This window comes from Drosophila erecta, unplaced genomic scaffold (genome assembly GCF_003286155.1).
Source record: "Drosophila erecta strain 14021-0224.00,06,07 unplaced genomic scaffold, DereRS2 tig00000283-arrow-arrow-pilon, whole genome shotgun sequence".
Classification (NCBI taxonomy): Eukaryota; Metazoa; Arthropoda; class Insecta; order Diptera; family Drosophilidae; genus Drosophila; species Drosophila erecta.
In genome coordinates, this window is record NW_020825217.1 from 595,942 (window position 1) to 612,026 (window position 16,085).

The 16,085-nt window shown below is 39.7% G+C and overlaps 1 protein-coding gene across 1 annotated transcript in view; it reads left to right on the plus strand.

The window, feature by feature from the left end:
* The first annotated feature begins 5,278 nt into the window (after positions 1-5,278).
* Positions 5,279-16,085, plus strand: part of LOC6555726 (protein sidekick) — a 65,633-nt gene continuing 54,826 nt past the window's right edge. Inside the window, exons 1-2 of the mRNA XM_026983132.1 lie at positions 5,279-5,555; positions 6,067-6,356. Of these exons, the coding sequence (XP_026838933.1) occupies positions 6,188-6,356 (169 nt within the window). The 5' untranslated portion in view covers positions 5,279-5,555; positions 6,067-6,187. The remainder of the gene's footprint in view (positions 5,556-6,066; positions 6,357-16,085) is intronic.

The following is a 16,085-nucleotide window of genomic DNA, read 5'->3' on the forward strand; positions in this document are numbered from 1 at the left end:
CCATATTTTCGATGGGAATTTTCTTCATAACTTCCATAAAAATTATTAAAAAGATAAAAGAATAACAGTTTTGAGCAGCTAATTACCAGCGCTAAACATCCCTATCACTTTTTGACGGATTTGGGAAATTACATTTTTTTGTGATTTTTTGTCTTTTTTTGTAAGGGGTAACATCATCAAAATTTGGAAAAAATGGCCAAAAAATTCAATTCCTATTTTTGGATACAGTTCGATTGGAAATTTAAATACGAACTCAACGAGGTATGACATTTCATATTCAGACAATTATTTTTAAAGTTGTGGCCAAAAAACTGAGTATTTTATGTCGGAAAACCGGAAAATCGACTTTTGGCAAATATTCCATATTTTCGATGGGAATTTTCTTCATAACTTCCATAAAAATTATTAAAAAGATAAAAGAATAACAGTTTTGAGCAGCTAATTACCAACGCTAAACATCCCTATCACTTTTTGACGGATTTGGGAAATTACATTTTTTTGTGATTTTTTGTCTTTTTTTGTAAGGGGTAACATCATCAAAATTTGGAAAAAATGGCCAAAAAATTCAATTCCTATTTTTGGATACAGTTCGATTGGAAATTTAAATACGAACTCAACGAGGTATGACATTTCATATTCAGACAATTATTTTTAAAGTTGTGGCCAAAAAACTGAGTATTTTATGTCGGAAAACCGGAAAATCGACTTTTGGCAAATATTCCATATTTTCTATGGGAATTTTCTTCATAACTTCCATAAAAATTATTAAAAAGATAAAAGAATAACAGTTTTGAGCAGCTAATTACCAACGCTAAACATCCCTATCACTTTTTGACGGATTTGGGAAATTACATTTTTTTGTGATTTTTTGTCTTTTTTTGTAAGGGGTAACATCATCAAAATTTGGAAAAAGTGGCCAAAAAATTCAATTCCTATTTTTGGATACAGTTCGATTGGAAATTTAAATACGAACTCAACGAGGTATGACATTTCATATTCAGACAATTATTTTTAAAGTTGTGGCCAAAAAACTGAGTATTTTATGTCGGAAAACCGGAAAATCGACTTTTGGCAAATATTCCATATTTTCGATGGGAATTTTCTTCATAACTTCCATAAAAATTATTAAAAAGATAAAAGAATAACAGTTTTGAGCAGCTAATTACCAACGCTAAACATCCCTATCACTTTTTGACGGATTTGGGAAATTACATTTTTTTGTGATTTTTTGTCTTTTTTTGTAAGGGGTAACATCATCAAAATTTGGAAAAAATGGCCAAAAAATTCAATTCCTATTTTTGGATACAGTTCGATTGGAAATTTAAATACGAACTCAACGAGGTATGACATTTCATATTCAGACAATTATTTTTAAAGTTGTGGCCAAAAAACTGAGTATTTTATGTCGGAAAACCGGAAAATCGACTTTTGGCAAATATTCCATATTTTCTATGGGAATTTTCTTCATAACTTCCATAAAAATTATTAAAAAGATAAAAGAATAACAGTTTTGAGCAGCTAATTACCAACGCTAAACATCCCTATCACTTTTTGACGGATTTGGGAAATTACATTTTTTTGTGATTTTTTGTCTTTTTTTGTAAGGGGTAACATCATCAAAATTTGGAAAAAATGGCCAAAAAATTCAATTCCTATTTTTGGATACAGTTCGATTGGAAATTTAAATACGAACTCAACGAGGTATGACATTTCATATTCAGACAATTATTTTTAAAGTTGTGGCCAAAAAACTGAGTATTTTATGTCGGAAAACCGGAAAATCGACTTTTGGCAAATATTCCATATTTTCGATGGGAATTTTCTTCATAACTTCCATAAAAATTATTAAAAAGATAAAAGAATAACAGTTTTGAGCAGCTAATTACCAACGCTAAACATCCCTATCACTTTTTGACGGATTTGGGAAATTACATTTTTTTGTGATTTTTTGTCTTTTTTTGTAAGGGGTAACATCATCAAAATTTGGAAAAAGTGGCCAAAAAATTCAATTCCTATTTTTGGATACAGTTCGATTGGAAATTTAAATACGAACTCAACGAGGTATGACATTTCATATTCAGACAATTATTTTTAAAGTTGTGGCCAAAAAACTGAGTATTTTATGTCGGAAAACCGGAAAATCGACTTTTGGCAAATATTCCATATTTTCGATGGGAATTTTCTTCATAACTTCCATAAAAATTATTAAAAAGATAAAAGAATAACAGTTTTGAGCAGCTAATTACCAACGCTAAACATCCCTATCACTTTTTGACGGATTTGGGAAATTACATTTTTTTGTGATTTTTTGTCTTTTTTTGTAAGGGGTAACATCATCAAAATTTGGAAAAAATGGCCAAAAAATTCAATTCCTATTTTTGGATACAGTTCGATTGGAAATTTAAATACGAACTCAACGAGGTATGACATTTCATATTCAGACAATTATTTTTAAAGTTGTGGCCAAAAAACTGAGTATTTTATGTCGGAAAACCGAAAATCGACTTTTGGCAAATATTCCATATTTTCGATGGGAATTTTCTTCATAACTTCCATAAAAATTATTAAAAAGATAAAAGAATAACAGTTTTGAGCAGCTAATTACCAACGCTAAACATCCCTATCACTTTTTGACGGATTTGGGAAATTACATTTTTTTGTGATTTTTTGTCTTTTTTTGTAAGGGGTAACATCATCAAAATTTGGAAAAAATGGCCAAAAAATTCAATTCCTATTTTTGGATACAGTTCGATTGGAAATTTAAATACGAACTCAACGAGGTATGACATTTCATATTCAGACAATTATTTTTAAAGTTGTGGCCAAAAAACTGAGTATTTTATGTCGGAAAACCGGAAAATCGACTTTTGGCAAATATTCCATATTTTCTATGGGAATTTTCTTCATAACTTCCATAAAAATTATTAAAAAGATAAAAGAATAACAGTTTTGAGCAGCTAATTACCAGCGCTAAACATCCCTATCACTTTTTGACGGATTTGGGAAATTACATTTTTTTGTGATTTTTTGTCTTTTTTTGTAAGGGGTAACATCATCAAAATTTGGAAAAAATGGCCAAAAAATTCAATTCCTATTTTTGGATACAGTTCGATTGGAAATTTAAATACGAGCTCAACGAGGTATGACATTCTATATTCAGACAATTATTTTTAAAGTTGTGGCAAAAAAACTGAGTATTTTATGTCGGAAAATCGGAAAAACGACTTTTGGCAAATATGTATATGTAAATGTGGAGTAGCGTAATAAAGTCAACTTCTAAGTTTTATAAAGCTGTTCCTGGGCTGTTAGGCTGCTGGGCTGATGAAATTTCAGCCCTCAAAGGTAGGCTACACCTTGTGCCATTCGATGGGCCAGGGAAACTTTGCCTGGCTTTCCGATTTGCACTCCCTGGGTGTGTGAGTGCGTGTGTGTGTGTGTGAGGCAGGCAAACAAAGGAGTGAAAGTGGCGAAAGCGCTGCTCAAACACTACTACATGGCTGCACCCACACACTCAAATCGCCGAGACTCTGGTCGTCGGTTGAGTTTGCCAACTTGTTGCGCAAACGACAAAATTTCCAACTCAAAACAATACGACACTAGCGTGGGCACAGGGGGCGTGGCTGAAGCTGAGTGGAATTTCCGAGTTAGTTTTGCTTATTTGTTCCACTTCCTTGTCGGCTGCAATGTGTGAGGATCGGTCTTATAAACATTACTCACTCCTACTGCTTAGTAATCTGTCCTCGTAGTACCTTACCCATATCATGCGCACTCTATATGGTTAAAGTGCGCTTCCTTCGGAATTTCCTAGCTCCCCCAAACTCCTCGCCCGTCCTCCATTGGCCGCTTAATTGTTGTGTTCTTAATTAACTGAAATCGCATTCATAATTGCGCTGCCATCTTGTGTGAGTGAGTGGCCACTGGCCACTGGCCTCTGGCGATGGGTGCGTGACAAATAAAAAACGCTATAATTATGGAAACTCATTTTAAAACACATTTAAGTATGTGCCCAACAGGGGACGTTAGGGGAATTCGATTCAAATTATTGCCAGCTTCTATGAAGCACTAGAATCCCACATGGAGAAGTGCCATCTCTGGAAAGGCTGTTTCTACTGCTCGTTTTGTGTGTGGAGCCGCCGCAGCGCATAAAAAGTTTTAATTGGCAGGCGACGAAGTTGACCTGTGACCTCTGGCGGGACACACACGCCGCACACTCGCACACTCGCCCAAAACACTCACACACAGGACGGCGCGACAACAATTTTTAAGTGCATTTTGAAATGCACATTTTATTTCACATCCTTCCCTGCGTGATGGCTGCTTCTTCTTCGACGTGTGTGGAAAATGGGAAAACACGCACACAACTTACAATTGCATTACATTTTGCATACATTTTGTGTGTGCTTAATTTTAATGCGCAGAAAACGCCAAGTTTGTTAGCCAAAATGTGTTGTTAACACACTTAAAAAATGCATGCTCCAAAATAAAAGGCGCTGGAGGAGCAAAATTGGGGTGGCGTAATCTGAATTTATTTACATACTTGCATATACGTACGTACATGCATTTTCCATTAAACACTCCTGCAATTTTCGACTGCCAGGGGGCCCAAGTCTGCTGGCGTTGCACTTAAAGCCCTGTCAACTAATTATTTATTTATAATTTGTGCTCTGTATTTATATGTATTATTTAAAACTCCCCCAAAGACGATCCGATACGTTCTGGCCGTACTAGTGCAATTTTCCACAGTTTTGAGCATTATTTAATTGTAATACAAAACACAATTAGTGGGCTTTCATTTCCAACTTAGCCAATCAAACGGCAATTGGATGCCACTCAAAATAGCCTGCTCAAAGTTGAGTGAAGTTGGCCGTTTTGAGTGACTGTGCGCTGGCTTCGAGAGGAAATCGCACAGTGAGGCGAAGCTGCCATGTTTGTGGTTTGAGTCGGGCTGCCACGGCATGTTGAGTTGATGCCGAAAACATGTTTGACACATGGTACACTTTAGTTCTGCTGCTAAAAGAAATATGAATTTTTTATGGTGGGTACCACTTATACTTTATTTATACCTTATATACCTTATCTACCAGTTATACCTTAAGTAATCTATGTACTTTGCTTGTGGGTCGGTTAGTTTATTGACTTGTGTCACTTGCGCGTGCAATCCTCATTTCCAGCCAGCTACGACCCACTGGCACGCTCCGCGGTTGCGCTACCCACTTCGGTTTCCAGCCAACGCGGTCCACTGTGCGAGTCGTCGGCAGAGGCCGAAGCAGCGGAGACGAGAAAGAAGCAGCAGCGCAGCGCAGCGCAGCGACTGCGACAGAGCAGCGCAGTTCGTTTTGTGCGCGCGTAGTGAACGGTTGTCTCTCGGTTGCTCGTCGGGGAGTTGCGAATTCAGCGACAGCAGCGACTACAAATGGTGACTTGTGCCTTCCGGACTCTCGAGTTAATTGTTAATTGTTAATTGCTGTGGTGCTAAGCGTTGGCCGCACCGTTTATTGCAACCCTGGTGGCAGGAGGAAGAACAAATTTGTGTCCAGAAGGAAGGAGAAAAAGCAGTAAGCGTCTCCGTCTTCGTCTCCGTCTCTTTCGCACCGATCGCGTTTTTTGTTGCTTTTTGTTCTGTTCCATTACTGTTGTTTTGAGTGAAGCAATGCCGCCAAAGAGCAAGGCAATATGAAATAAGCATTTGTTTGTTTCAAAAATTTGATCAATTGTTTCTTAGCCACGAATATATGCCAGTGTGTGTGTTTGTGTGCAAGAATTGCATGTGAAAACAAGTTTGAAAACCGGTCTTAAAGCCCCAAATGAAAAAAGGGTTCAAAACAGTGAGAGCGAAAGAGAGAGGTGGTTTTTTTTTTTGGTTTTTGCTTTTGCATTCTTATTTTCTCTCCCTCAATTCGTTTTTGATCGCTCCCTCTCTCTTGCTCGCTCACTCGCTCTTTAACTTCTACCTGTGGCAGGTGTGTGCCTGTGTGAGTGTCTGTGTGTGCGCGAATGGCTGGCACAAAGAAAACTGAAAAAGTGACGTTTAAAATTTCATTCGCTTTTGTATATTTTATGTTTTAGCCAAAAAGATGTGAGAGATGTGTAATTAAAACTAGACTTTTGAATAAAAACTAGAAGAGCAAAGGAAGGCCGCTGAGAAAACATAAAGCGAAATCCCAGAAATACCAAAAGGCAACAACAAATGCTCAAATCTGCGGCGTCGTCGCTGCGTCGACGTCGTCCAAAAACAACAATAACAATAACAACAGCAACAACAGCCACCGAGATGCCGTCGCAGCCGCAGTTGGCGTCGCTGCTTGCAGTGCTGCTTTTGCTCTGCTACTGCGACAGCTGCTTTTTTTGTTACGCGGGTAAGTTTTTCGTCTTCTCTACGCTTCTTGTTCTTTTGCATTCCCTTTAGTTTTGGTCTTCTTCTTCTTCGTATTCTTGTTTTGTTTGACGAAAACAAGTACAAAACAAACAGCCGTGGGAATTTCGAAACAAGAAGAGCCGCACAGAATTCGAATTTAAATTCGAACGACCGATCGGCTGCACTTACTCGACTTTCTGTTTTGCTGCCCCCTTCTGTGCGCTAATCAAGAGCGGGAGTTCTCACTACGGCGAATCCCCAATCCCCAATAAACAATTGTTACGCACAGTCGGTGAATTGAAGTGTAAAAAAGAAACAAAAACAGATTAGCTTAGAAATTGATTTGCAATAACTCCATATGCGGATATAAGTGACATTTACTGTGCAGTTAGCGTGTGAATATTATGAACTTCGCTTTACTACCCAGGCTTCAAATTTTACCATTAGTTTGCAAATTAATGTGTTCTCACCGAAGATTCGGTTTCAGAATTGCGTCTTCGAAAAATGCCCAAAAAGCATTGAATTACCTTCCATGGAAGTTGAAGTATTCTTTTCGTTATTTCTTGTTCTTGAATTTCTTGCCCAGTGAAATATTTTCATTTCCCTATTGCGCTTATGGTTCTTCCATTCAGTTGCATTTTTTTAAGATGTTCCAGATTAGCGATAATTGAGTTGAGCTGCAACGGCACGTAAGAGTGCGATATCATTCAAATTTGAGTTCAGCTGTGGGTATGTCACCACCGCCTTATACCATATAACATACACCATGCACCATGGCGACCGCTATTCCTGAACACATTCTCCCAAAAGCGCATAAAACCCCTGTTTGTCATCGATCAGTTATTAATTAAAACAATTGTTTCACCAAAGCCTTGTGCATTTGTCCATTAATGCCGCGATTTGTTTACACAGTAAATCCTTGCCCCCGAGGCTGGGGATCCAAACAATATAGTGCGCAAACTAAATATTAAATACAGAGTCAACAATTTTCCGATTCGCAGCTCGCGAGGGGCTCACGCCCATAACCTCACATTTGCACTCCAAATAGTTTACGGCGCAGAGTTGCAGGCATTTTGGGGAGTCGCCACAAAGAGACCCTTGGGCTCTGTTTGTGTTGTTGTTTGTATTTGAAGGCCTTTGGTTTTGCGGGGGCGGGGCGGGGCCGTGGGCGTTCCATGCATTCCATATTTCCATGGGTTGTGCAAATAGAACTCTGCAGATAGGGAACTGCAAGCCCACATAAGTAAAGTAAATCTTTTTATGAAGTGCGGTAATCAAGAGTATAGAGTATATTTGTCAGCCCAAGAGTTGCACCAAAAGCCATATTCCAAACAAATGCCACTCAGATAACCTACGGCTAATGAGAAGTCTCAAGTTCACCAAGCACTGCAATGGAAACCCCGCTGAGCATGTGCATAAATACTTTTGCGATAATTGGGTTTCCACTCACTGCAATCCGATGACCTTGGAAGTTGGGTGGAAGGGGTGCAAGTTTGGGGTTTCCACTGTAACTGAGCGTGGAAAGTGCTGAATTAGTAGAATACTGTTTGGGCTTTCTCGTTTTCCGTCTGCTTTGCTTTTCTGTATGTCTGGCGGTTCCTTTATATATTTGCTTATATTCGGCCCGCCCACTGCAGGTGCTTCGCCGCCGCCCGCCCACTTTCCAGTTTATGTCAAACTGTTTGTTTTCCTGGGAAACGAAAAAATATAGCGAACATGACGAAGGAATCCGGAATCTGAATATGCAGATTGTTTGACCAGCTGCTTTTCCTTCGCCTTGTCTTTCCGCACTTGTTGGCCGCCTTCCCTCCCCTGCCCTCCTTTTCTTAGCCAAGTCGTACACAGAAGATCATTTTTTCTTGCTGTTCAATCATTTTCTTAGCCAACTAAATATGGTTTAACAAATTAGGAGTTGTGTTATATATTCTCGTAGATTTTAGTCTCTTTTTAGATTTTAGTTTCCCGCCCACTAACTGGGCTTTAAATATGAATCTTTTAGCAGTTAAAACTAACCACACTTGTTCCAGTGCAATAACCCTATGACCAGGTTTCGTTTCGTTTAGTTTTTTTTATTTTTTTTTTGTTGGTGTTTAAGTTTAAGGTTCCCATAGACATTTTCTGGCTTTGTCTCGGGCTACACAGCAAACGCACGGAGCCAAAAACTAAAGCCGAAGACAATTTTATAATGGGCTTCAACTAGGGGCTGGGTCGCGCCTTAGGACCCGTCCTATCCCAAATATCTGTTTTTCATATCTCCCACTCTCTATTCATTAACTTGTGACATTAGTTTAACAGTTAACAGGGCAACGAAATCGTTTTTCACGCCAAAAAGACAACCTAAAAACGCCAAAAGTTATGAAAACGACCGAGAAACGAACATGAAATCACTTTTTAAGCTCTTTGCGTTGCTCGTTGTTGTTTTTAAGTTTCAAATGGGGAAGGCTAAGGCGCGAAAAAAAGCAGTAAAAATAAAAAGAGTAGCAGATGGGAGTTCAGCGAAAAAATGTATAAAGATTGTTCAAGGGAATTGACTGTGAAAGAGATAAATATGTAATTTAAACAATATAGAGCGAATGATGATGATGCCTGGGTATTCGGCTCGATAACGTAAACAAAGATGCACAGTGCGTTTCATAACAGCAAGTCATTTTAACTCGAGTGCTATAAACAGAGCGGATCGGAAAAATAAACCAAAAACCACCATCAAAAGCGAAAGTCTGATATTCAATAGGCAACGGTGATCATAAAGCGACCACTGGTTGAATAAGCGTATTAATTGGTTGGTTACTGTTTTCCACAAGTAACTATTTATATATATGTACTATTTCATTTTAGTTGTATGAACGATCCCTCTTTAATTATCCATTGGGCTATGGGCCCGAGGAAAAACGGCTCATCCACCATCCACCTATGGAAATTCGATAAGTGCTCCGCTGCATCTGCTTTTCGGTTTGTGGGTTCTATATTTGCTGTTCGTTCCCTCACATATTTTTGGTAGAAGCCAGGGTTTGCGTGGTCATACTCATCAGCATGGTGACATGATATTATACTGTTATTCCTGTGTCTATGGCTGGAAAAAGTGTTTCCATTTCGCCTGTCGACCGACTCCCTTTGGGGGACACATTCTCGATGTCCTGCTCCTGTCAAGTTGCTCCTGCCACACAATCTCGGAAACGAACTGAAAATCTCCTTTCGTTTGCCACTGCACATTTTCCGTTAACAAGCTTGCTTTCTGGATTGGCATTTCATAAGCCAGTAAGCGCCTTTGGCTAACAAATTTCTCTCCAATATAGGAGAAATGCCAATTCGATAGGGGAAGCAAGGCTAAAACTAAGGGATCGATTTTTGATTCCTTAGCTAATGATGGCCAATAGTTGAGTGGTTTCCATAGAAGAGTCTTAACTATTCAATTGCCATAGTACACAGCACAACCCTAATTCAGCGAAGAATGAACCCGACCGCAATTTATAAATACCATTTATCTGACCCATTGTTTGACTGCGTCAAAAATTTATTGACCCACAAAATGGCCATCGGAGCCGAATCCCGAATGAGGGCTTTTGCTTGTCCTGGATTTCAAACATTATCCCTATACCCTCTGCTCCTCTTTTGAAAAAGATGCCCTGATTAATGCACAAATTAATACAAATTAGCAAGAGTACAAAAAAGCACTAAGTGAGACTCGCATTGTGAACATTGTGATTGGGAAACGCTAAAGGGGAAAATACTTGTAAGCACTGACAACCAAAAATCAGTGGTTGCAAAAGAGATGGAGCATAAATAACAACAATAACAATTATTCCTGATCTATCGGAAAATGAGTAGTGTTGATTTATGAGAAAAACCAACGGGGGAAAGCTGAAAAAGCCGGTCAACAGCCTCTACACTGCCATATTCCAACCAGCAGGACAATGTTTGACCAGCATATGTAGCGCATTATTCCTGTACAAAGCACCCTGCTCCGAAAAACGAAAAACTCCCAAAATCGACACCCGTTCCCCCATTGCAGTTTTTCCCGCTTTCCCGCTATCCCGCTGATTTTTCCGCTTGCGGGATCTCCCCTATGGAACGATAGATTGATTGCCCAAAAGTCAAATGTGTCTCGCACAGTTTGAAATTTTTACTGGCAAATGGCGACAAATAAGGCAACAGTTTTACGATCCCGAAATGAAGCAATTTAAACATGAGAAGATGGTTCGTTTTGAGTGGCCTTAAAACGGTTTTAGCAAGTTTAGCGTTAGTTGCTAAACTTTCTGAAGTGTTAAAAAATCAAAAACTGCAACATGAGCCAGTACGGAAGTTAAACTTGCAAAATGAGACGATTAAATGTGAGTTAGTTGCAACCGGCACTTTTGAAAGTATTTAATTTAAAGCTGGCACAAAATATGGCCAATTAACGCTAGTAAGACTGTTTCAAGGGCTTGGAAACTCTAATTAATATTAGTCTCCTACGAACGTCTCTTTAATATACAATTTTGGTGCAATTGCATATTAAAGATACTCCTGTTTTAAGTTGCTTTCCGTTTCAGTGTGGTTAATCGTATTTCAAGATACTAGATACAGCAAATATTCGTGGAGCCGATTTTTGTAATAATTCTTGAGTTTGTTTCTGTTGTTTTTCAACCCACGTTTTCCCTCTGCTTGCCACGCATTTCAATAAGTGCATGGCTTCGGTTTCTCCAAAAGGTCAATAATGAATTATTTATAAATTTTGAAAGCAACATTTTGGTGGCTTCTAATGAAGCACGTTAGTGGTCAGTGATTAACAATACCACCCCCCGAGGGCACCACCTCTGAATGTTGATTACCAATTTTGAGTGCTGGTTTTTAATTGTTACGCTGATTCATGAAGAGTTCTATTGCATTTTCCGCGTTCGGCAGCTCACAATGGTTTCTTCCTAATTGATATGCCAGAGGGCTAGAACCTTCGCGGCATTCCAGAGGTGCCAAGGTGTGGCAAAGGGGTATTTTGGAGGGCTTATGCATGTACAACCAAGAGAGAGCTTCTTGGCCGCAAAGACACCACGATCAAGGCCAGGTTACGCAGCCGATCGCATGGTGGAGAGTCCAGGGGCGGTTCTGGAGGGTTCTGGGTGCAGTGTAGGTCATTGCATGTGGGCTTACCTCCGCTGGCCACATTTGCATAAGGTGGAAAGTAACCACAGCAGCAGGCGAGTCATTTTGATGTGACTTGCATACTGAAAAAGCTGTTGAGACGGGACAGGCCCATTTAACAGGTCTACATTTGTGCTACCCTAGTTAATACCAAGAGCATGGAGGCACTGTGAAACTCCTGCAATCAGTCAGTTTACAGTGATACTGTCGATATCGTAAGTTGGCTTAATATATTTATTACAATGCATAGATGAAAACCTATTTGGAACCTTTAAAGACGTGGAATGTTTGGATCCATAGTTCCTAGGGTACATAAATGAAGGGGCGCCACGAGAAGCTGCAGGTCGAAGCCAGGTGCAAATTGAAGACAAACAAATTCAGAAGACCAGAGAAAAAGACGTCGCAACGAAGAAAAAGGAAGCGAGAGAGAGAGAGGACATATTCTAAAAGAAGACAACTGCTATCATTAGAGATTTCCGGTCTTTGGCTGCATTCATACAGACACTCCACTCACACACGCGCCTTCCCTGGGTTACCTTTTTGGGTTCCCAAAATCACAGATACAAGGCGCACAACACACTTACATGTGTTGCAACACACACACATGCCTTGAGGTTGCACACGTTTCGAATTACGTGGAATGAGCAGGGGCGATGCGGCAGAACGAGAGGGCTGCGAGATGCAGAGGCAGGTAGCCGAACACAACAATATTACGTTCCGAACGACCATTCCAAAAGTATGCCCCATGTCACAAATGCCACCTATGAGAGCGAGAGAGAGAGGCACTACCCATCTGTGACTTGAACCGCACAGAGGTTTTCCACAGAGTAGGCCTTATCTGGTTGTGCTTTTCTTTGCCATTAATTGTAGCATTTGTTTTAACCGTGGCAGCTTACAACTAATATAATGTTTTCTGATTGAAGCAGACTAGTTTGTAATGTAAAAATATTAGCATTTTACTCAGATTTTGATGTATCCTAATATTGAATACGTTCTTAAATTTGTACTCCTCTTTGCTTACCTTTTGGAGACCTAAGCACCCCATTACGGGCCGCTAAAACGCTTATTTGCCTTAACTATGCGGTCACACGTTCTTACACCTGTATGCGTTGCCTATGTATCTTGGCACCCATCAAAGAGGGGCTGTAATTGCGCCGACGATTGCCAATTTTATAGTGCACACATACCCATTACTCATAGTGAAGAGGGTATACCAGATTCGTTATAAGGTAGGTAGCAGGTAGAGCGGACCGTGAGTCCACCGCTAGGTGGATCTGGAAACGGTCGCGTTGCTGCGTGGTTATATCAGTCTTCCTCGCAAGGAGCGCAAGTAACGGGTATCTGTTATTCGAGGTACTCGTCTGCAGGGTTCTCTTCTTTTGTTTTTATATTCCACTCGGCGCTCTGCTTTATCACCTTCTTCTGGACTCGAATCTGGTTACATAAAATTTACCCAAACCCCCCGTACCCCGCTTCTGCACCCTTGATTGTTGACTCTTTTTAAAAATTTATAAAGAGCAAGGGAACCAGGGAAGAGAACAGCAGCGGTAAAACGAGCAGTAGCATAGGAAAAATGTGAGGAGATGAATTTTTCGGTGCTTGTGCACGTTGTCAGTACCCCAATCTCTTCACTTAACGACTTACCACTAGGTTTTGAGTCTTCCCCACCTCTTTATTTGCAGAAGTCATCCTGGGTCGGCGTTTTGAAGTTTGCTCAGTTGCTGTCTGTTTGCATTTCGATCAACTTCATCTTCGGAGATTTGCTTACTGGGAAGGGGTTTCCTCTCTGCGCTGTGGCACCTTTGCGGTTTCCTTTGACTGTTGACCAGATCGGAGCCCTTTTGCTCGCCGAATATTTCGAATCCCCCTATGTGGCTTCTTAAGTTGTCCTTAAGTAAAATATGTAGAATATCTGAAGGATTTCCTAACTGAGTATCAGGTATCTAATAGTCGAGACACTAGACTTAAGTGTTGCTCTCTGTCTTACATTTAATTTCGTTTTGTTTTGACCAAATCCGACCCGCCGCAGGTTGCAAATAATTTCTCCACTGTTGCAGATAATCATAATAGCATGCAATAATAGCAAGCACACTGGAGCTTGATAATGAGACCAAAAACTGGAGCCATTCGTAATATGTTATAATGGGCGCACACACAATCCGAAATCCGGAAAAACAATCGGCCAGACACAAAAAGAAAAATCTTATCACACCCGATTGTTGACATACGAAGGTGGAAGGTGGAACCTAAAAACAACACAGTGCAGGCCATAGAAAAAATTGTGATAGAGTGGGAAATTCACCCAGCCCACTCTAATGAGACCCATGTGTTGGCTTAAATGTTTCAACATTTATTCTACTATTGTTGTTGCAACACAGTCATTCTATGCTTATCTCTGGTTTACGTTACCATTATTTATTCTGGGTTCTTTGGCTCCGTTGGTCTCCGTTGAGGAATATTAAAAAAAAAGTGGGTTTTTTCAATTTATTTTATCAATATTTTGTATACATGTGCGATATGATTATTCGCTAGGGAAAACAGTAAATTCGCTTGAATTTCATAACCTGCTATATTTCAAACAAAAATAAAACTTCGTCCCACTACCATTGTGTTATTTGTGCTCATTCTCATTGGTTCATTGGTTCATTAGTTCATTAGTTCATTGGTTGGATTCATTGGTTATGAATTCGTGTTGCGTTGAAGTTTGCCATGTTCAATTTAGTATCGATGATGGATGTTGGCCGGGCCGTGCGATTAGCTATTAACCTGGCTGGGGAAAATGGTAAGGTGATTTAACCTGGCTCCCAAAAAAAACAGGGGAAAATGTGGAATGAGGTCTAAATGGGAAATGAGACAGAAAATGCTGCCAACGATGGTGTCGCTTTAGGATTTGGCTTTGTCAAGCATTGAAGAATTGTGCTTTACTCATAAAGCCGGTGGAACAGCCCATATATGTACATACATACCTGTATACTAAAACCCCAACCCCAACCCCAACCCCAACCCCAGCCCCAGCCCCAACCCCAAAACTCATTGGTAACCAGATGCATGCCAATGGCATGAATCATGAATATTGATCTCTCTCTTTTGAATGGGTCTTGGTGTTGTGACTCAGTTCAGTTTTAGCCTTTGGTTGTGTTGCCTCCTCCTCGCTTTTGTTGCCTGTTGCCAACTGCTTTTTGGCGAAGAGAGTGGAGAGCGGGAGACATAGGCAAGAAGCGGAAATGGTCAACAGAAGTAGTACACAGAAAAAAAATTATATTAATATCAAGACGATTTTCACAAAATAGAGATAGAGATAATAGAGATCGGCATAAGCCTTTACTCCCATTGTTCAATATACTCGTATGATAATTATTAATGACTTTTTTAATCATGAATCAATATTTTTTTCATGTGTATGAGCAGAAAAAGGTATTCCAAACTCCTCGAAATGAATTGTCATCATCATTTTCATGTCGTATGCATCTGTTTTGGAGAAAATTGGGGAATCTGTCTGCAGGCGCGATACTTTATGCAAAACAGTCTCCGCAGTTCTTTGTCTATGCGAAATCAAAAATCGTATTCATTGAAATCAGCCTAATATAGTCTCCTAATTAACAGGTTTATTTCGCTCAAAAAGATATTCAATGAAATTCTAAGCAGCATTGATAAGAAGGGAGTTTTGAAGTGCGTCATAAATATAGGGCATTAAAAAAGTTCTGAATGAAATTTTAGAATTTCATCATTATGATTTTATGATACTATATTTGCTTATTAGAATTGATGACACCGATTTGCGACCTTTAATCTCTTGGTGAATGCCATGTTATTACGAGTGCATCAATCAAAACGGCTCAACAGTTTCCAATTGTTAATTGAAATAGAATGCTTGTGGAATTGTAATGACAATCTTGCAGACAATTACAGTCATTTGGGGATTCACATTCGGCTTTAAACTTCGAAGGTAACATCGAAACGTAAGCTCTTGGTCTCTGCCAAAGTAAAAAAATACAAAGCAATCACTTTAAATTCGACAGGGAATTAAAGGCAACTCCTCTAATGGCGCGAGTGGAATAGATTTCCATTGCATTTCCCATCAGCTCACTCCACAAGAAGCCTCCAAATTAGCCTGTTCTTTGGCCCACTATTTCAGTTATTTGCAGCTCGCGTGCATGCAGGGCATTTCTCATTTTCCCCCGTGGAATTTTCCGCCGGAGCCGTCCTCAAATCACTGTAATTGTAGAGATTTTTCCTGTTTGCAGGGGTGAAGTCGTAGGATCCTTCTATCCTGTTGACAGTCCCTAAAAAAGAAGCGTAAAACAATATGACGAAGTGCTCCATTTTCAAAAGGAAAGCTAAACTTTCGTTGTGATGATTTCTTTTGTTGGCTCAAGTTATTAATGAAGGGCGGTTGGGGCGCGGTACTTATATAATTACGTGGTAATTATGTTGTTCAACGCTTTGTTCCACTTGTTGTCTGTGGTGGCTCTCTATGCAGGCACAACTACCAGAACAGCAGAACATTGTAAGTTGACAATTGTCGAACAGTCAAAGGCTGGGGAAAAATAATAAGCCAAGCTCTTTTAAATCGAAGTTTAAGTGGTCTCTCGCACAGGGAAGATGGGAAAGGCCT